Genomic DNA, 21,699 nt, shown 5'->3' with positions numbered 1-21,699 from the left:
GAGGCTTGTCTTGCCACAGTAATGGCCCAGAAGGTGATGGCTTGTAGCAGCTCCTAAAACAGAAAGCCAATTTCACTCAGCTTTTAAGGCTGCACCTGTGGCACATTTTATTTTCTGAGCTGTCCCTGCATCTCCTCCACTTTTAGTTGTTGATGTGCTTTCATATTCCAGTCATTGAGCTGCTTTATACTCCCTGGGCTCTTAAAAAGAAGCAGGTTCCTTTTCTTGTTCTGTGGCTGATAGACGCATGGTAAAGCTCAAAGCTGAGCGAAGGGTGTTGCACTTTAATTTCAGAGAAAGGAACCAAGACCAGAAATTCAGCACAATGTAGATGCTCCTTTCACAAGAAGTGGCATTTCCTGATCTAGTTTAGGGTGGGTAATATTTCAAAGCTTCTCTCCAGCATTCCAGGAGCTGTGTGTTTATTTACCTGTTTTTGATAAATGAGATCTCAGAGCTATAAAACATACTCTGTGTCACTTGATTGGAAAGGCCCCTGAGAGAGAGAGTGAGGTTCTGCCTTCCTGGAAATGTAAGCCTAGGGATAACATTTTTTCCCTTTCCTTTAAAGGTTTCATTTAAAAGGAGTTGTGCATTTTTCAGACTCATAGGACATTTTGTTCTGGCTTTTAAAATCCCAGCACAGCTCAGTGTGGTCACTTCTGATTCTTTCGCCCACTCTCACTCATGATTAATTTTACACCTATCATGATAGGTGTAATGATGGCATCAATCTCTGGGTAAAGGCCTGTCAAGAAGTAAAACAGACTAATAATTTTGTATGTAGCCTCTCTGGGGAAAATAATAGGGTACATTGGCCTCAGCCACTGTGATATTTTATATCTCTTTAGTCAGACTAAGAAATGAGCTTGAAAAGTCATGAGGGAAGTGGGGAGAGGGTGCATGGAGATAATCTGGTCTTCATCAGTGCAATTCCTGCTGAAGGGATGGATGTGAATATTCAGAGAAGGGTGGAATTGTCAGAAAAGCATTAGATGGTTCCTACACAGACAGAGAGGAAGGTAGTTGGGAGAAAGCACGAGAGGGAGGTATGTGCTAACTCTTTTTTCACTCTTTTCTGTTAGACAGGTCCTGGCCAGATCCTGAAAGGGTTTTTCTTAAGAAGGGAAGGTTGAAGAGAAAGGGTTAAAAAGAGAAAGAAAGGAGAGGATCCTTTCTTGGGCAGGAGGCACTGTGCACCACTGAGGGCTTAGACTTGGCACGAGTCTTTGGTGCTCACCGTCCCTGCTCTCAGTGTCTGAGAGTGTTTCTGCTGAAGCTTGTGAAACTTGCCCTGAGACCTGCTGTTCCTTGAACAGAAACACTGTTTTTTGCTGTCCCTGCAGGGTGCCACCCTTCATGTAAAACCTGCTCTGGCCAGGGTCCCTTCTCATGTTCTTCCTGCAACGCCAGCCTGGTTCTGTCCCACACGGGCGCGTGTGCTCCGCTCTGCTCCCTGGGGTACTACAGGGATGACAGGCAGACCTGCAGACGTGAGTGCCTCTCCCCCAGCCACCTCTCCTCCCCACAGTGCATTTACCAACGTGTCTTTTCTTGTCCCTTTGCTCACTGTTCCTGTTGCCTGGAAAAAAGAGGTTTCAAGTGCCTAAAAACGCGATGTGAGTTGACAGAGGTGATGAGCTGCCTCGGGAGCAGAGCCTACAGCAGGGTTGAAATTTGAAAACAGTTGCAGTTTTGTTATTGACCTCAAAGACAAGAGGCTTTGTGTCCTGCTGTAAAAACCTGCAGGAGCATTTGTGTAGGTTTCCCTATGATGGATTCTGGACTTGATGAAAACTTGGCAAGTTGAGACCAGTTTTAATCAATCCTTACTAAGGCAAACCCCCTCCCCACTGCACTACCTGCCAGCACATGCCATGGAAGCTGCACTGTAGCATTTATGGCCATTTCTCCTCATGTGAAACCCCAGGAGAAACAAGGTACAGCTTGGCAGACACACACTGAGCTGATCCTAATGATCTGTGATTAAGTTATGTTTTATCCTACTCTTGCCATCCTTTGTGAATCTCTCAGGGCCTCTCTTTTCCTTTATTATTTTGTGTTCACTCTGGCCCTGGGTTATTCCTCTCATAATTATTGGGCTTGATGCAAAATGCAAAGTATTACGGTCCCAAGATATAAAAAGCAGGAAAAAGCCCTGCTTTAATCATCCCACTATAAGACACATGCTAAAAATGAGTGAATACTGAAGTGGTTTGGTCACTGTGAACCTGAACACTTACATTAGTGAAGTCCCACACTACCCTGATTTAAATTCTCTCGATTTCTGATAAAATAATTCTGTTGCACTGTGTCCAGGTATCAGTGTCATCCTGCCTAGACCCAGTGTTGTCACTGATGAGGTCCTGGAGGAGGAAACTGATGTGGTTGTCAGCTTTACCTGCCTTTTGCTAGAATAGATGGTTCTCCTGAAACTATTATTTCCATCTGATCAGCAGAAATGGAGACACCTTACATAAGTTCAAGAAAATAGCTGGAAGGACTTGTACCATTCTTCTATTGCAAAAAACCCCCAGGCTATTCAATAATAATAAAAAAAGGAAAGTAATAAACAGGAATTAAAAAAAAGGATTCTTGCTGTTCTGGCTAGTTTCCTACAAGCTCAACAAAATACTCAGTTTCCTCCTGCAGTAGGGATTCTCTTATTGCTTGCTGCACCAGAATATCTCCCTTCCAAATTAACATGCCCCTTTCTAATGAAAGCTTTCCTGTAGATAGCTCCTGCCTCAGCATATCAAGGTAGACTGGGAATGTTCCTGAGGCCTGCATCCTTCCTGAATTTGGTTCAGGGGCTCAACTGCAAATAGATTTTTCTTTTGCAAGCTAATTCAGCTACTCTAATCTCCTTATTTCAAATGGCTTTTTAAGAAGTGTTTGTAATCCTTGGAGCAGGAGGCTCAAGACCAAGTGTGTTGGATTTTTGTCATTCCAAGTGTCACTTGTGCCATTTCAAGTGCTGCTGATAAGCCACGGAGATACAAATTGTCCCAGGCTGCTGGGAAACTGCCACTTGGAGGGAGTGAAGATTGTTTAATCGGAGGTTGGCTGTTAGGCTGAGAAAATCTGGTCTCTCTTGAACATTTATTTTAGTCTCTTTGCACTTTTGAGGAACTCGGGGTTGGAATGAGGTTCAGAGAGATGCTGAGTGCACGTATGGGCTCGGGGAGATATTTTTAAACTCAGTGACATCCTGGCCCAGGAACAGTGAGAAGCTTAACGAGTCCTTCATGGGCTTAAAAATGCAGATACGGAGTCGTGCTGATAAAACAAGCAGACAGGTTTGCTTCCAGATACAGATTTTGCTTACTCTTCTGGCATGCCTCCATGGGTAGCCTGATTTCCATGGATTTAGACTTCATGTAGAATGTTACACTGTATTTTTTATAGTTGGTTCTTTGGAGCACTTTAAAAAAGTGGTTTCTTCACGTAGTATTCTTAAGTAAAGAAAAAGAAGTGGCACGAGAGCACCTAAAAGCAGCTGCTTGATTCTTTAGGCAAACGTTTTGCTACAAATCATTTGTACATCAGTAAAATGCAGACTTTCTGTAACATTTTTTAGAGGCACTAAAACAAGGAACTGTTTTGAAAAACACTGTGTTCTTGCTTCAGTGAGAGCAACATGGGTATTTTCACATTTACTCTGGTATCTGGAGGTTTTTTAGTTATAAAACTGTGTTTTGAATTAACATGTCAGTATTTATCACCCAAACTGTAAGTACAGCTTCCTGCAAAGTTTAGTTCCTGGACATCAAAGAGGTGAGTTGAAATATTCTGAACCTCTGGACTTTGATCCTAGATTCAGTAAATCCCTGAATTATTTTTTTCCTGGCATCCTTACTGCTCCCTGCAGCTCCAGAATTTCACACTGTGTGCAGATAAAAAGGTGGAAACGTTAAGTGAAATTAAATGGGCCTTTAGTCCCACCAAGGATTGCAGCAGTCTGCTCTGCTCTCCAAATGTCTGTGTTTCTGGGTAAAGAGTTGTATGAAATGCAGGTTGCACAAAGGAAATCTAAAAAAACAGAGACACATTTGGATTCAGGGTCAGTGTTTTACCCTGACCAGTCCTGAGGAGAGTAAGAAGCAGCATGAGGGGACATTCCAGCCTATTCCAGATGGTTCTCAAAGAGGCTCTTTACATTTTGGAGAACGTGAAAAGGAACATAACCAGCAAAACCCCTGAAGTCTCCACAGAGGACAAGAGGAGTAGCAAGGCTGCAGGGTAACACCTTTTTGCTGGTGCAGTCAGCGGTGCCTCGGGAATGACACTGGTTTTCCTTGTCTTTCCACAGCTTGCAGCAGCCAGTGCCGGAGCTGCGACTCGGCCGCCGGCTGCACGTCGTGCAGAGATGCAGCCAAGGTCCTGCTCTTTGGGGAGTGCCAGTACGAGAGCTGTGCTCAGCAGTATTACCTGGACTTCTCCAGCAACACCTGCAGAGGTGAAAAATACATTGCTGGTTTCAAGGAGAGGAAAAGGAAAAAAAAAGGAAAGAGAAATAGAAATAAATACAAGTGGCTCGGCTAAGAATCCGTTAGATGGCAGCGGGGGCTGTGCAGGTGGCCTGCTTTAAAAAGGGTGTAGGAAGGGGAAAATTGTTCAGTGACAGGTTCCTTGCAAGGTTTCTGCAGGGTTTTTTTGCTTTTTAGGCAGCCTGCTGTCACATACTTGAGCCTTTCAGTGGAACAAGATTATTGCAAATCGCTCTCTTGTAAATGATTTTGTAACTGAGCCAGCAAAGTTTTCAGGGGTCAGGTCCAGCAATTCATTTAGTCACGGGTCAGCTGATAACGAGTGAGCTTGCCAGGATAAGTCTCTTTTAGGGGGCTTATCTGGCCTCCTGTACTTACCTGTCTCTTTCTCTCTGTCTTATTAAATCCTGCATCACTGGATGGCTGCAGAAACAGCAGTTTGGAGTGATTTAAAAGACATGTGACTTGAAAGATTTCCAGAACTCTGCAGCAGAGTGTTCCATAATGAAAATCAGTGATATTTTCCCACAGCTCGCAGACCCCAAGTTCTAAGCCTCTGTGTAGGGTGACCCCAGAAAGGGCTGCCCTGAATTGATTTTTGTTTTCTTCCAGAGTGTGACTGGAGCTGTAATGCCTGCAAAGGTCCCCAAAGGACTGACTGCCTGCAGTGCATGGAAGGCCACATTCTCCACCAAGGAGCTTGTGTGGAAGAGTGCCCTCCAGCTTTCTTCCGGGAAGCAGACACGTGCCAGAGTGAGTTTTTACAGAGCATTTCTTCCAGCATGTTTCCCTGCTTGCCTCCCAAGAGCTGTCAAGCTGAACTCTGCCTGTGTCTCTTTAGGGTGTGATCAACCCTGCCTTCGGTGCCACCAAGCAGACAAGTGCAGCCTTTGCCCAGCCCCGTTCTTCCTCCTGGGCAGCCTTTGTGTTCCCAAATGTGGGCAGGGATACCACGCAGACGAGGCACGGCGCGAGTGCACAGGTGAGCACAGCGAGCTTGGTACAGGGACAGCGGGAAAATGAGGAAGGAACCTCTGCCAGCTTCTGTCATAACTCTTTGCTCTCTATCTTGACTCTCCTTGTCAGGTAGGTGAGACACATGGTGGTGCTTCTGCTCTGACCCTGGGGACAGCTCTCCATACCAGTGGCTGCAGTGTTTTTGCAGTGTCTCAGTGGGGTTGTGCTTTCCATCCCATGCAGCTTGTCCTCCTGGATGCCTGGAGTGTGACAGTGGCAGCCTGTGCCACCTCTGTGATAGCACCACGTTTCTGAAGAATAAGATCTGTGTTTCTGCCTGTGGCCAGGGTTTCTATGGCAACACACGGACCAGAGAGTGTGAAGAAGGTGAGTGTCTCTCAAGTGACAGCACCATTTATCATCAGTGTAAAACCAGTGACAAAATATCTTGGGGGAAATCCCTTCCTGAATCGAGTTTAGTGGTTACTTACCCATTCTTTATTCTAAATGAAGATTTACAAGTGTGTCTGCAGGGCAAGCGAGAGAGTGTTGACTTTTAGTTCTGTGGTGGGGAAAGCAAGGCAGGAAGTGATTTCCCCAAGTCATGGTGGGGATTGGGATGCACTGCAGTCCGCCTGGGTCGGGAATGAACAGGGCACCCAAAGATTAGTGGCATGATGCCAACCCAGCCCGTGGCGATTCCTGCAGTAACACTTCTCCCCTCTTTCCCCTTAGCCAGCCGGCATCCCGCGAGCTCCGGTGTGAGCAGCACGCTCACGGTGGCGATCGGCGGGGTGCAGCCCCTAGCCCCATCCCTGCTGGGCCTGTGTGACGCGGGCGGCGCCCCGGGGCAGCCGCTGTTCGTCGTGGACAGCGTTCCCTCCGCCGGCCGCCTGGTGCTGCTGCTGCGCGGGCAGGAGCTGCCGCTGAGCCGCGGCCGCCGCTTCAGCTGCACCGACCTGCGGGAGAGGAAGGTGCGCTTCGTGCACGGCAGCGAGGAGCCCAGGTGACCGGGGGAAGGCTTTCTTCTGAGCTCTTGCCTCACAAAAAGAAAAGTTGTATCTTGAGAACAGGTATTTCCTTCTTCCTTGTGCTTCCTGCAGGGAGGCACACTTCCCACTGCTGCTAAATCAACTTCCAGCAAACTTACACTGCACCAGAGTGTAACTGGTGGTGCAGAACTTCTCTGTTCATGATAGAAGAGGTCACTGTGACCCAGCTCCCAAACCTTCTGTGCTTTTGGGGTGCAGGAATCTGTCCCATCTTCAGGATGCTCTGCTGGGAGTTAAAACTGGCGTATTAGTCTGATTGTTACCACAGGTTCTTGATATTTTTGGAAGGATGCTCAGGTGATGTCACTGCTGTGCTCTCTGGCATAGTTTGCCTTCAGCAGTTCCTTGTTTGCCTCCAGTATTGAGCTCTCTTAGAACCCTGGAATAATTAGTGGTGATTAGTGGCTGGCAAAGCTCTCACTGCAAGGAGGTTGCAAAGAAGCAGATTTTCGCTGCAGCCACGCAATAAGGCAGCCACGCTGCCAAATTCCACACTTGATTTGCATCACTGTAAAGCCTTGGCACCAGAGTGACATCGGTGGAACTGTTCTAAGTATCTGGCTGTATAAATGAGGGAGGTCTTCAATCTAAATAAGATCTGAAGAAGACTTTCAAGGTGTCCTGATGCCAAGGGTTAGCTGGTGTTCACCAGACTTCAGGCATGTGTTCCTGTATCCTGTTTTTTTCAGTCTACCTGGGAGTCACCATGAAATGTCAGCATCATGTCTTGAGAAACAAAGCTACTTCATTACTAAATATTATTCTATTTATTATTTATACTGTTACTTGAAACTTCAAGGTGTTTGGGTGGCACCACTGAAAAGTAAATGGGAAGGGAAAATCCTGGCAAGTCCTGAAGGCAGATAAGTGACATTTTTCTTTAGCAGTGAGTGGCTGACGTTTGGAATTGGCACTTTATCTTGGGGATGCCATCCGGTGTGGATAACGTTACTTAAAGGGAGATGAGGGTATATTACTGCACAGCTAAAGGTGGTTTATTACCTGTTGTGACTGTTGTGAATCTTCAGGAAAAAATACTATAAAAACGTAATTGGAGAAAACTTGAGCTAAAGCTTCTGTCACTGAGCCTGTCATTTTTGCTGGATATATAATGTGCTTATCATTATCGAGTCCTGGAAGAGTACTTCATTAATTTATATTATCCTGTATTTTGGCTTGTTGGGGACCTGTTTAGGAAAGGACAGTTTTCCTTGAAGGTCAGTGATCAGCAGTCGTTCTCCCACCATGAGGTGATCAACATTCAAGCCTTCTCAACACAGGTAACAAAGCCTGGAAACAACCCCAAATTTTGTACTGTTTGAAGCTCTGATTTCTTGCAGGGATAACAAAGGAGCTGGGCAGAACTTGAGCAGGGATTCAGAACAGGCAAATCGGACTCAACTCTCCCTTTGGGGCGGCAGCCAAGAGTCACATGGAGGAGAGGGACTTGGGGAATTAACTGGAGAAGTTGGTCTGTGTCATTTTGCTTATGCAGGGAGTTGCAGCTGTGCAATCATGGAGCAATTATCAGTGAGAGCTAAGGAATCCCTACTGCTCCAATTATCCCTTGGATCTGCTGATGCTCCAGTTCAGCCCCTTGCTGCAGGGCAATTGGGCCAGGATTGATCCCGATGGCAGGGAAGCTTTGACACTCAGGTTCAATGGTCTGTTCTAGGACAGCTGGGAATTAAATCAGCAGGAGCTATTTAAAATGTCTCTCTTAAACTTCTCACCACTTCTGGGCCTGGGCAAGGTGGTGGTACTGCCAAGTGCCTGTGTCTCCTGTATTATTGTTATTTAAAGTCTGTGGCACAATACGTAGGTCTCACCTCGGAGGGGGTACAGGCACCTTAACAGGTTCCAGGTTTCCAGGGAGATCTTGCAGCTTGTACTGAGCTTTTTCCAGGGTGGAAAGCTCGATCAGAAGTTGTGGCTACTTGGCATATCCTTACAAATGGAGACCTTAAAGTGCAAAAGAGAATCTGCCATTCTTAAGGCCCACTTACATCCTCAGAGGGGCACCAAATGACTGGACAGAACTCTTCTGGTGCTGGCTCCTTCCTGCTTACAAACCTGGCTCAGCCTCCACCCTCACCATGAGTGATTTATATTCCATATCAGTCATTCCCATAACTTCTGGAAATTAGAAGTGCTCTAGTTTGTCCTTTAAGAATAAGACAAACTGTGGATTTTGATCCTGCCGTGTGTATATTGATTCTGGCTGCTGCTGAGATCTTGGCTCAGCCTAATCTCTTGTTTACCTCAGCAGGACGTTCACCTAAGAAAGAGCTGCAGTCACTGCCCCAGAATACTTAAGTGAGGTTTAATGATGGGAATTTTGCCTGTTGATCCCTAATAACCCTGGGAAGTCGTGCCCAGGTGATGTGGCAGCAGTTGGCTCCCTGATGGATGTTCCCAGGGCTTTGACTTTGTCTCTGCAGGACTCCCAAGGCAGTGCATTGCCCATGGCAAATGATGTTTATTGGGATCAATAGAGACTGCAGATTGAAACTTCCTTGATGACAAAGAGCTGCAGAACTAATTTAAACCAGCAGAAATATGGCCTCCAGCAGGTCTTTGGTATGAGTTGAGCAAGGCTGTGGGGAGTGTTAGAAATGAAATAAATACTGATGATGAAGGCACCCAGTTTTGCTGTCATCTCAGAAGGCTAATGAGGATCAGCTAGAGTTGGATGCTTTCTATATAAATGTCCTAAGTTTTTGCCTTTCCTAAGCCTAATGTGACATGAGAATCTTCTTTGAATGGGACTAATTTAGTTTAAATACTAAATATTATTAGATTTGACCATTAAGGGAGAAGGTGTGGAGAGTGAGTCTCTGCTGCTAAGAAATAGGAGATTTCCAGGGATGAAGTGAGCTGATGTCCTTATCCCCAAACTTTTAATTCCAGCCTTTGATCATGATCCAGTCTCCCAGGTCCAGCAGACACCTCAGAGCTGCTTTTGTGTTCCAGGCCCCATACGTGTTCAGGAACGAGCCCCTCCTTGTCGGCAGGGGGGAAACCGGGACGATATCGGAGCTGGTGCTTGGCGTGGGGGACAGTGACAACCCTCAGGACGTGGTGCTGACGGTTTTGGAGCCTCCACGCCACGGGAGGCTGCTCGGGGCCCCTGGGGACCCTGCCACCTTCCACCTGGGTGACCTGGCGGGCGGGCGGCTGCGCTACGCCCACGACGGCTCCGACAGCCGGCAGGACACGGCGCTTCTGCAAGTGAGCGACGGGTACCACTTCCAGAACATCCTGCTCCACGTCAGGATTGCTCCCAAGGTATGTGCTGGCACATAAACCCTGCCAGGCAGACTGAGAGCCTGCAGAAGTGCTGCTCTGTCCCTGAGGTGTCAGTAATCCTGAGTAACCAGCATGAGAATGTAGGGGATTGATTGGGCTTTGGAGGTCGCCCGAATTTTTGGTTTGCAACAGCTCAAATTGTAAATTGTGCAGCTTTGATGATTAAAAGTCCATAGCTATTTGATAAAATTAATAAATGCTAATAAAACAGAAGGAGAAAACACCAAAAATATCTTCATTCCTTATTAATGTGAAAGAGTAACAAAAAGTAGAGCTGTCATTAGAGCTGTCAGTAGAGAAGGTCACAGTTTTCAGTCTTTTATGCAGAGATCTGGCACAGTGTCTTTGAGTTCCACCCCTTGGAAAGGAGTTAGGAGGAGGTGACCTGGCCCCTCTTTTGCCCTCTCTGCTGTGGTGGATGTCTTTCACAGCATCTTGGGCAGGACGATTTGAAGGGAGCTTTGCGAGCGCTCCGTGCGTCCGTGGAGTTCCGCACAAGGAGGCACTGATCCCGTTTGGACCCTGCAGGTTCTCCTAAGGCTGCGGTAGTAATTAATGTTAATTAGTGCTGTGACTCACACTGCAGTCTGGGGATGAAACAGGAACTGCTTTCAAGGCTGATGCTGGTATTAGACTGGTGGAATAAGGGGTGCTCTGCCTGTGGTTTCTTCACCCAGACCGCTTCCATGGCCCTAAGGAGCCTGAATAGGCTCACAAGGGCTGTGAAAATGCTTGGACACCACTCTGTGTTCTTTGTAACACCTTTTTTTCCCCCCACTGTTGATTAAGCATGTTCTTGTAAATGCCAGTGAGGGTGAATTGCTGAGAGTAGTTTCTTTTATTATCCTGTTTTGTGCTCCCTTGTCTCTCCTTATCGTTCCACATTTCTCTGTGCAGCACTTGGCTACAGAGAAGAATGAAGGTGGTGACAGAGGTGAGAGCAGGGCAGCTTTTAGGGTTTTTTCCAGTCCCTTTGGTTGCTAATGGCTGCTTTTCTCATCCAGGTCCTTTGCTGGAACTGTTGCAGTCTGAACAGGGGCATGGAAGCCTTTGTTTTCTGAAAGGCCAGGGGGAACACAGAAAAATAAAGACAAAAGATGTTTATTTTAGGCGTATCCTAGACCTCTAGAGATCCAGCTAAGGGAGGCCTCCAAGGCATTTACAAGGCAGCTGACCTTGCCCTGCCTGGGAGCAGGTAGCTGAAGCACAGACCATGGAGCTTGTGAGCCTCCCTGAGCTCCCTGAAAACACTTTTACTGTGCTGTGAATTCATTCATCTTAAATATTTTTTAAATAGATTACCAAGCAAAAAGAGCTGTCTCATGAGTCTGATCTTATTAACAAGCAGCATCAAAGCCATGTGGGAATGGTATCTCAATGTGCTGGAAGGGTTTGATGTGCCCAGTGAAGGAACATTCGGTCATTTAGTGACCTAAAAGCTGAAGGTTTTCTGTGTTTGTAACAAACCCAAGGTGTAACCGGAGTACAAATTAGGTGGGTGCACGGCAGACATGCCAAAAAGGAGGTCAGAAATGTTCCTGTAATGTGGTTCCTTTTCACAAACATCTTTTTAGCTCTCTCTCCTGTCTCTGTGGCAGATCCAGAAGAACACAGCAATGAGTCATTGATCAGTTTGGGGGCTGATGATGTGGAGTAGTAAATGAGGAGGAAGGTGATCCCTTAGATGGAGCAGTCAGGATTTTGAGTAATCACACAGTTCAAGGTGAACTGCAGCCACAGCAAATTTCAAGGTGAATGTGCAGAAATCCTGAAAAGAAGTCACATTTACAGCAGCTGGGGTTATAAGAAGGAACCATGGCATGGAAGAGGCCACGGGGATTTTGGTGACCTGTCCAGCAAAGCAAATTAGAGCCAAAAAGGGCTGATACAATCCTTGAATGCCAGAGTAGTGTCAGTGGAATAAATGGAAACTGTAGTGAAACTATTACTGCAATCCAGTGCTGACATCCACATTTCAGGAAACTTAAACTAGTATTGGATAAATATTAATTTGAAAAAAAAAAAAAAGCCACAGGAATAGTTTGAAGGTTAGGAAACCCACTGAGTAACTAAAGGCTTGGGTGGATGCTCAGAGAGAATGAGGATGGTGGTAAAAGACAAAATTATGGAGAGAGACGTGTGTCAGGAAGGTTTAGGGTCAGCAGCAGGAAATTAGGAATTAGAGCACAAGGTCAGTTCTACAGGCTGGGAATTGGGTCTGAGGAATACAGCAGAAGGATCCACAACCATTTCTTCAAGCAGACAGCCAGGGTGGAATGCTTAAGAAACTCCAGAATACTCTCCTTGATCCTTTCTTTTCCCTTGAAAGTCTGCTTCCCTCAGCACAGCATTGCTCACATCCCAGTCAGCCTTTCCTGCTGTCCCCCTGCCTGCAGGGTGACAGGAGCCCCCGGCTGGTGACCAACTCTCTGGTGTGGGTGCCCCAGGGAGGGATGCTGCAGATCTCCAGGACAATCCTGCACGCCGAGCTGCCTGGCGCCCGCGACTCCGACATCACCTACACCATCACCGGGGACCAGCCCAGGCACGGTAAATCCCTCTGGGGTTCTGCTGCCCAAGAGCAGCACCCTTCCATGGTGGTCTGTCACAACCAGTGGCATTTGGGGGAACATTTCCTTAGAGTGGCACGCTGGGTGAGTGCTGCTGACCTCGTCTTTTCCCGCTTCTGACGGCCGTGCAAAGTAACACAGCACTTTTGCCCTTCCTGATCAGCTGTGCTTCTCCAGTGGTGGTGGAATCCCAGGGTACTTACAGCCCTGAGAGAGCAGAATCTGACTGCCAAAAGATAATCCTGCATGGTGAATGTCTGGTTTGAGGAGCACAGAGCAGTATCTACCTCTAGAAACTGCTGAGGAAAAGTTAACCTTGAAGAATTCCCTCAATTCCGTGACATTTGATTTCATTTGTCCCAGAGGAAGGGGTTGCCGATTCGACCAGGAATTGGGGATGTTTGGATCTGTAGATAATTCTTGTCCCCAAATTCCTTGTGAGACGCTCTGAGCTCAGCTCTCAGAGCAGTGACTTTCACCAGCAACCCCCTGCTTAGGGAGGATCTTCTGGGCACAGGCCAAGGGGGAGTGTGGAAGGTTCTGGGATTTGTGACTGAGCTATAAATGGAGAAAAACAGGATGAAAAAGAGGTGTCGTGGAGGGAAAGAAAATACAGAAAGAAAAATGTTCTTTTCTTACTCAGCATCACTATTTTCTTCACAAAATCTATGTCTTCAAATAACGTATTTTGCACTTCTAAGAAATGATACCGCATTTAATTTGCTGATCTGGGAAAATCAGAGGATCCCTCTAACAACATCCATGCAGGTTTTTTTTCCTTTCCCTTTGCTGTGAGGACAGGCTGGTTTCCATAACAGCTGCCAGCACCTGATGGAAACAGAGATAATGAGAGTTTTGCAGTTTAGAAGAGAAGTAATTAATTTGTATTCCCCCCTTAGTTTTCTGCAGATGAAGGTCTGTCTTCTCATTTTTAATAAGCATTTACATGAAAACAGGAATTTTTCCCTGAGGAGCTTGTCTCCTGCTGCCTAACCCTAACTAAAATTTATAATCCTGTGTTTGTATCACCATAATTATTGCTGCTGTGATTAACTGCAGTAATACAAACAGGTTTGTAGCTGCAGGTGAGGAAGAAGCAGCAGAAATCAATGATCTCCAAAATTCTATCTAAAATGCTGTTTTGCAGAAGGGAGGGAAAAAATAAGAGAGAGAGAAATATGGAAAATTGATTCTGAGTCCAGGAGGACTTATCTGCCTAACTTAGTCTGTGACTAATGAGAAAGATATTCATATCTGTAGAAAATACAGAATTGATTTTTAGATTTTTAGGGGAATTCCCATGAGCAAAACCATAAGATCTGGAATGTAATTAGGGTACTGATAAAGGAATTTTAGTCCAGAGTTTGATGATCACATGGAAGTGTGATATTGCATCTTGCTGAATTACTTTTTTTGTTGCTCCAATTTTTCGAGGGTGACTTGGGGAAATGGAATGGGAGAGCTTATGATGGATGTTTCACATAACAGAGTGATTAATTATCAATCAGCAGAATTATCAACCTGTTTAATGGAATTAATTAACAAGATTTCCCAATGTCACCGGGATGTCTCAATGTCTGCTGATGGCTTTTGGGAACTCTGCTGATATTTCTGCCACTTAACACTGCACAGAAAAAACCCTGACTGGGTGGGCATTTGCCTTGGCTGCTCCTTAGTTGGTTCAAAGGCACCTCTTGCTGCCTGTGTTGAAATTCCTCTTGGCTTTTCCCAGGGGAAGTGGTGCTGCTGGTCCCAATGCCAGCGGACGGCCCGGCAGACTCCTGGCAGCTTTTGCCTGATGGAAGAGCAGCCTCACCCACAACCTCCTTCACCCAGCAGGACATCAGCGATGGCATCGTGTGGTACAGGCACTCTGGAGCTGAAGTGGAGAGTGACTCCTTCCAGTTCCAGGTATTCCTCATCGTGTCCCTGGAAATACCACCTGGCAGTTCTCTCAGGTTACTGCACTTTGTGTCTTGTGAGTCCCAGTTTTAACAAGAACACAGATAGGTGTGTAAATACATACTGGCAAATACACCACCCTCTCATAAAACCTATAATATTTGCACCAAGTGAGAAACGTTCCAAGTGCCATTTTAAAAATGATGTGTTCTGCGAGCCCCAGAGCCACGCAGCCCTTGGTTCCTAAGCTAATAATTTAATTTTGGCTTCAGAGCCCTTCATCTTGCAGACAGACCAAAAGGTAGAAACACTCCCCAGCAGCTGGGAAACCAAAATAAATCCCTACTCCCCACAGGTTTAAGGGCCATAGAATTCCTCAGACAGGTCCTTGCTGTTTGCTGGGGGGGTTTCACAGCCTCCCATGACAGCCTACGTGAACACTGGCACACAATGTTTGTTACATCTGGTTTACAAGGCAGAAGCAATTACTGTAGCACCGGAGAGGCAATTAAGGTAATTTCTAAAGTAATTAACATAAGTGATAATGAGGAATTTGTGAGCATCAGTGTTGAACAAGCTAATCTTTGGCTTAATTGCTGCATTCCTCTTACAGACTATGCATTTTGCATGAGTTGAGTGTTTGGGTTTAGTATCTTGGAGCAGTAGCAATAATTGTACTGAGAGCTAAGAAAGGGAGCTGGGATCTCCTGATATCAGGAGACCATGGTGCCCCTGTCCATGCCTGGAACTTTGGGTTGGGACATGTCAGGGCCAACATGTTGTTTTCATCAGTCTTAGGACAGAGAAGGTACAGCAGATGGCTAAAACTCCTTTCCTCAGAACTAACACTTTATGCATTTTCTAAAAACTGAGCTTCAGGATGTCCATTCCCACTCAGAAAGTGCTCTGTGGAGTTCCAGAGCACACTGCCATCCCTGCTAAAAGATAAAGCCATCACTGAGTCTGTCAAAGAAGGGAGCTGTATTTCTTTGGGTGCTTACTTCACCCCAGGATTGCTGGGAGCATTTGCAGGCTCACCTCTAGTGAATGGTTCTGGTACTCTTGAGTTTTTACCAGTTTAATATAATTTGCTTAATATGTCTTTGCTGCAGGCTTACAATTAGGAGTTAGGTACCCTTGACTTAATTTTTTAGTGCCAGAGTGGAAAATATAATTTATGAGTCTGTGAAACACAAGTGCAGCCCATCTTGGAAACTGTTGGGATCACAGGGAGCCACTGCCAAGGGAAAGTCTGAAACTGGTCTAGAAATCACTTATTGGTTCACGTGATCTCTCCTTCCCAGGTGTCCAGCTCTGCCAGTCCTCAGAGCAGCTTGGAAAGCCACGTGTTCAACGTTGCTGTTCTGCCCCAGGCACCCAAAGCCCCTCAGCTTTCCCTCGGCTCCTCTTTGCACATGGCTGTAAGTGATGACACCACACAGGGGCTGGAGTAGGAATGGGGAAACAACACATTGGAGGAGTAACTGGGCTGGGGGGTGCAGAAAGCACCCATGGAAAGGTGAAAAACTCAGTATTAAAAGTGATGAATGTACAGACTGGAAAGGAGAGGCGGGGGGGGAAAGAGATGCAAAATCAACATTTTATGGAATTCTTGCCCTTTCCTGAGAAGCGAAGAGGAATGGCAAGAGAGAAAAACTGGGGGTTGGCACAGTTTTGAATGGGTAATGTAATTTGTAATGAATGGGTTTTGCCTGTAGCTCCACTGTAAGCTTGATCCAAACTGTAGCTCTGGGAATGACCATTTGGATGAGAGTGGCCTGCCAAGGTGGTTCCTTTCCTGACTGTGTTGATTGGAAGGATGATCTTGGAGTTTAAAGTTGGTTTTGTGGGCTCTCAGACAGTGGAGCAAGCCTTCCCTGTGTTTCCCCATCACGTGTGGGGGAAGTCCAGCTGTCTCTCTACTTCTCCTGTTCTGCATGCCAGGCATGGGGCCAGGAAAGGCAAAGGAAAGGTGGGAGAGGGATTAGTGGAAAGTCCATGGCACAACAGACTTGTCAAGGTTTAAAATAGTGGCGACCTTTGCTGGGTGATAATGAAACATGGTCAGACTGCTACTTGGAGCCATTTATCTTCCTGCTCCTGACTTTTTGTTGTTGTCATTATTGACAAAATTGATGGGAGAGATGTCTGGCAGAGCCATGCAGCACTGGGTTTTATAGCTAATTACTCCCCACAAAATTCAATAGGGCCATAAAACACCTTTTACCTCACCACCTGTGAGTCCCACCTTTGGGAGAGACAAATAGGCCTTGGAGGTAGTGAGGAAGAAACATAACCTTAAATCTTTCCGTCAGAAAATTGCAATTCCCTGCCCCGTTGTGATCGAGCTCTGTTCATTCATCTTCAGACTCCTTCAGAATGAGACTTCTAAAGCTGAGAGGAAAGCACAATACTTTGAGTCTTCCCATCCCTCTAGTTCCTGTCTTTGACTTGTGCTGCTGAGAAAGGTCAAGGGAAGTTTGATAACTCTTTTGTTAAACTGGACACAACATCTATATTGGTTTTTCTTCAATCAAGTTAACCTGCTTCCCCCATATTGGTAACCTTTCATATTCCAAAGCAGATTATTTAAGTGCCAATATCCTTAATTTAGCTTGTTCTCTCCCAGTTTTGCTCAAGATTATGAAATGAGCTGGGTGCTTTTCATACCCAGCTGAGCTGTTTAATTTGGTGACTTCTCAGAGCTGTTAATTGTGCAGGATTAAGGTTCATGAACATGTGGAAATTAACTGGTTTTGGACACTTAAGTCTCTTCAAGCAGCACTGTAATTCCTTTAACACCCTGCCAGCTTTTGGTTCATGATAATCTTGTTATGGAAGGATCAGAGCAATTTTGGGCAGGTTTTGAAACAAAAGGGAAAGCTTTGATTTCTCTATTCCAGTGGAAAAGGCTGGGTCATTTTCAGGGTTTCTTTTAAAAGAGAATCCAGTCCAGCCACATCAGAGTATACGAGAAAACCACATACATGAATGAATTACATGTTCGTCCAGGGAGTTCTTGATCAAACTAGGTTTTCCTTTCTCTCTTTTTAATTGCTGTGGGCCAGAAGAGATTCCTGACCACCTGTGAGTGTGGAGGTTGTGCATCTGCAGGGGATAGAGGGTCAGGTTTAGGTTTAAGAACTGGGCCTGTACATCTTTACATTTAAAGACTATTTTATATTAAACTAGAGCAAAGCAAATTCTCCTTCAATGCATTTTTGGGTGAATTCCCCATGTCTCTGGCCTTGATGCTCATGGTCTGATGTGTTTATTGAGGTGCTGGAGGACCGTGTGACAGTGATTGAGCCTCATCACCTCTCCTTTGTAGACCCGGAGATTCCCAGTGAGAAAATCCTGTACAACGTGACTGTGCCTCTCCTTCCTGGGCAAGGCAAGTGAACCCGTTGCTGCTGCATTAATTGCCATTTTTCTGAGTACATCTCCTCCTTCCCTCAGAGTATCATTCTATGGAGGCATCTGTTAATCCATTGGGCTCTTCCCTTAGCTTTTAAACCCCTTGTTCCTTAACCCCATTCCTTTGGCTTCTTTAGGAATGTGCTGCAAATCTCAGACATGCAAATCTCAGTTTTTGCTGCTGTCTGAATAACAGTGAAGGTTGTGTCCCATGGCTTTCTGCTCCCCCCCTCTCCAGTGAGAGGTTATGTGAAGAAATACCTAAGTGAGGAATCTCTGTTTAATTTTTCTCATCCCTAGATCCCATCCTCGATGCAGTTGCATCCATATGACTTGTTCTGGAGCTGGTACAGAGAAGTGCCCGGGGGAAAGCAAAGGAAGCTGTGGAATCAGATGGAGTAATTGACCCCTCCTGGTAATGCTGGTGTCTCTGCATCCGCAGGTGTGGTGGAGCACAGGGACAGGCCTCTGTCCCCAGTCAGGTACTTCAGCCAGGCAGACATAAACCACGGCAGGATCGCTTACCGCCCGCCCACCGCCGCTCCTCACCTCAGGGAGATCATGGCCTTCTCCTTCGCAGGTGAGCATCCCTCCCAGGGCTCCTTGCAGGGCTGGGACAGGCAGCAGGGCTGCTGGTGCTCCTCCTTGTGAGGAAAGGCTCCTGCCCAGCTCAGTGCCAGCACGTGCTTTCTCCAAAACCCTCCAAATCCACATCAAGGCGTGCTTTCCCGTCCTGACCACAATCGCTCTGTGCTTGTGTCTGTCCCTCCAGGTCTCCCAGAGTCTGTGAACTTCCGATTCACAGGTATGTGAACCACTTGCTCTGTCCTGGCCAAAGTGATTTTCATCCTTCTTTTGCCCGGAATTCTCATAGCCTGTTACTCCTTGGCCTTTGTTCTGCAGCAGGCACACCTGTGGGCACTCACTAGGAATTTCTGGAAATGCACATGCCCAGGGAATGTTAATTTATGTGGTTCCAGCAGTGTTTTACAGAAGCTGAGCTGCAGCTTCCTAGAGACATCTTTTTCCAGTGGCTGCTTGGAATCAGTCCTAAAAGCCTGATTCATTCCTGTTGTCCCCCCAGTGTGAGCAAGGAGTTTTACGCTCTCATTTTATTTTTAATACAGTGTGGAGACATTTCTGCAATTAAATTGCCACAGATAAGCTGCTTGCCTGTTTAACACATTCTTCTGTTTCCATGTGCTTTCTGGCTTCCACCAGCAAGGAGAAGTCCACATTCTGAGTCAGGGGCAGAGATAAATGCTCTTGGCCTGTGTGAAGTGTGTATGTCCACAAAGGTGCAGCCCAGAAAGGTGGGACACAAGTCAGGAATGTGGGATGGTGATTTTTGTACAGACAGGTGAATTTCCCAGGTGAAAGGTCCCTGCACTCAGGCACGTTTCTGTCTGTGCCTAGTGTCTGGTGGGGAGCACACGACCCCGGAGATGGTGTTTGTCATCCACCTGCTCTCCGCCGAGCAGCAGCCTCCGGTCTTCCAGATCGCAGCCCCGTTCCTGGAGGTCAGCCAGGGGGGCAGAGCCACCATCGGTGAGTGGGGTGCAGGGGCAGGGTGTGGGGCTCAGATCACTGCTAGGGGGCCCAGGTTCACTTGCCCAGAGGTCACTTGAGAACCACTCTAGGAGACAATTCCCTAATACAGCCCGAGCATCATCAGGGGACAAACTGTTTCCATGAAACTCACAGCTCTTGGGCTAGGGCACCTCCAGAATTATTTACTTTTCTTACACTGACTGAATTATGGAGTTTTTTGGCTCCCTTCACACAAGCTATGCTCTCTTTCCCTGGCACAGGGATCCAGTTGGCTGTAAGTGACACGGATACAGCTCCTGAGGGTCTTTTCTTTGAGCTGGTGAAACCTCCCCGTCATGGCATCGTGCTCAAGTACAGCGCAGATGTGCAGGAGCTCATGAGAGCAGGTGAGCGGGGTAAGAGTTTCCCTCAGTGCAGGAGAGGGGTCAGCCTGGCTGGTTTAGGTGAGCAGGAGGAGACAGGTGCCCCTGGCAGATAAGGATGCATCCATAGGGAAGCCTTATCTAGCTGTGAGCTCACGAAGCAGCTGGGAAGAAAAGGAGAGTTGGTGCCCTCCTTGACAATCATGAGGAGTTGCTGTGTCCCTGGAACTGGGAAGGTCACAGCTTTTCCTCTGTCCTGCCAGCTCCTTAACAAATGCCCTCATTACTCACAGCCCTGGCAGGATGGCATTAAATGCCAGCTTAGTTCTTGATTAAAGTCATTTGAGTTGGATTCCTGCTCTGAACAGTCTTTCTCCCTTGTGTGTCTCCTCCCTGGGAAGGCGACACCTTCACCTACGAGGACGTCACTCGGAACGCTCTGCAGTACGTGCACGACGGCTCAGCAGCAGCAGAGGACAGCATGGAAATCTCTGTCACCGACGGTGTCACCACAGTCACCACAGTGCTGAGGGTGGACGTGTCCCAGCTGGACACCCATGGCCCGCAGCTGGCCCCGGGCTGCTCGCTGGCCATCACCGTGGCCAGCAAAAGCTCCGTGACCCTCTCCCGACAGCACCTCGCTTACACGGTGGGTTTGCATCTGTTTCCAAACCCAGGGAATGCTGCCAGCCCCCCTTCCTTATCCCCCACACACCTCTCTGCTGTCAGCGTGGATTCTGTGTAGAGAGCTCAAGTTTTGTGTGCTGCCAAAAAGGGGATAACAGACTCTTTCATCCCACAGAGATTTAAGGTTATCCCCATTTGACTGTAACAGAGGTGAACTGCCATGCTAAACATGAGAACCTAGTTAATCCCAGATTTTTCTATCAAACAGACTTGCTAATAAAGCACATGGATTTGCCAAGTGTTAATCCCTTGAAAATTTCAGCCCCCTCACCCATCTTCCAAAATTGCCTGGTTCTTTTTCTGGGCAGATTTGAAGGGGGAAGGATTAAACAACCCTGAGATGCTGCAGAGCTTGGTAGCTTGAGTTGGTCCCAGGGGCTGTGTGCTGTGCAGGGGTTATCCTGCTGGTGACATCCCCAGGAAAGCTCTGTACTCCTGCAGATGATTCAGCAACCTCCTGAGGGAGGAGAGGTCGCAGTACAGGTGTGAGGCTGGAGAGACCTGAGCTGAGAGAGGCTGGCTGTCAGAGATGATTGGGAATTTTTTTTTTCAAGGGATCACTCTGGATACAAGTGTGGAATCTGTACTGTCCTTCTCTTAAAGGAGGAAGGCTGACAAGGGAGCTGCTCAGGTTTAATCTGAGTAAGAGGACAGATTGGGAAAAGAGGATTTCACTCCTGACTCATATGCTCAGGATGTGTTGATTTCTGCTCTGGGTCTTATTTTTCACGCACATGACAAAACTCTTCTAAGAAAGGTGACATCTGAGTTGTGATACCATAGTGTGGTTGTACTTGATGTGGTTGAAAAAGACAAAATCAGCTTTTAGTTCAGTGTGAAGTACTTTGAAAATGAAAACACCAGGTTTGTTTCTGGGAGATTGTGTTAATGTGCTACAAGGACATAGAGAAAGCCTTTCTGAGCTGAGAGAAAATGAAAATATATTTTGTGGTATATTTTGAAAATGTCAACCCTCTTGACTCTTTTCTCATCAGTAAAATACCTTCATTTAATATTCATCTGTGGGTCTGACCCAGCTAGGCAGCTATAATTCCCTACAGAACATTTATTCTTCCTTCCATATTTAGTGGAACAAAGCAATGACTAATTTTGTCCTGTGTTGATTTGGTTTGTTTCTTCATGCTTAGGACAACAATTCTCCTGACTCAGAGATCAGAATCCAGTTGATATCTCTGCCAGCCTATGGAACCCTCCTAAGGATGTCAGGCTCCCACAATGAAGAGCTTTCTAAGGTTTATAATTTCACCATGGAAGACATCAACAGCCGGAGGATCAGGTAGCAAAGAGCACTTTTCTCCTTCAAGCCATACCAGCTCAAAGCTCAGTTTCCCAGAGATTTCTGGACTACTTAAAAGAATATGGAGGAGGGTTGGGAACTGAG

General features: G+C 46.6%; 1 protein-coding gene across 2 annotated transcripts in view; it reads left to right on the top strand.

Moving 5' to 3' along the window:
• The window catches only part of FRAS1 (Fraser extracellular matrix complex subunit 1), a 109,026-nt gene that overhangs the window by 65,454 nt on the left and 21,873 nt on the right, over nucleotides 1–21,699 (top strand). For both annotated transcript variants that reach the window (XM_063415489.1, XM_063415488.1), the window contains exons 21-38: nucleotides 1,347–1,493; nucleotides 4,313–4,459; nucleotides 5,103–5,243; nucleotides 5,332–5,472; nucleotides 5,691–5,834; nucleotides 6,183–6,453; nucleotides 7,695–7,779; nucleotides 9,473–9,787; nucleotides 12,205–12,358; nucleotides 14,111–14,289; nucleotides 15,585–15,701; nucleotides 17,560–17,674; nucleotides 18,140–18,277; nucleotides 18,470–18,502; nucleotides 19,114–19,245; nucleotides 19,509–19,634; nucleotides 20,012–20,259; nucleotides 21,446–21,594. In XM_063415489.1, the coding sequence (XP_063271559.1) occupies nucleotides 1,347–1,493; nucleotides 4,313–4,459; nucleotides 5,103–5,243; nucleotides 5,332–5,472; nucleotides 5,691–5,834; nucleotides 6,183–6,453; nucleotides 7,695–7,779; nucleotides 9,473–9,787; nucleotides 12,205–12,358; nucleotides 14,111–14,289; nucleotides 15,585–15,701; nucleotides 17,560–17,674; nucleotides 18,140–18,277; nucleotides 18,470–18,502; nucleotides 19,114–19,245; nucleotides 19,509–19,634; nucleotides 20,012–20,259; nucleotides 21,446–21,594 (2,782 nt within the window). The remainder of the gene's footprint in view (nucleotides 1–1,346; nucleotides 1,494–4,312; nucleotides 4,460–5,102; nucleotides 5,244–5,331; nucleotides 5,473–5,690; nucleotides 5,835–6,182; nucleotides 6,454–7,694; nucleotides 7,780–9,472; nucleotides 9,788–12,204; nucleotides 12,359–14,110; nucleotides 14,290–15,584; nucleotides 15,702–17,559; nucleotides 17,675–18,139; nucleotides 18,278–18,469; nucleotides 18,503–19,113; nucleotides 19,246–19,508; nucleotides 19,635–20,011; nucleotides 20,260–21,445; nucleotides 21,595–21,699) is intronic.

Source organism: Prinia subflava, chromosome 18 (genome assembly GCF_021018805.1).
Source record: "Prinia subflava isolate CZ2003 ecotype Zambia chromosome 18, Cam_Psub_1.2, whole genome shotgun sequence".
Classification (NCBI taxonomy): domain Eukaryota; kingdom Metazoa; phylum Chordata; class Aves; order Passeriformes; family Cisticolidae; genus Prinia; species Prinia subflava.
Note: the sequence above shows the minus strand (reverse complement) of the source record. Positions and strands in the feature narration are given on the sequence as shown.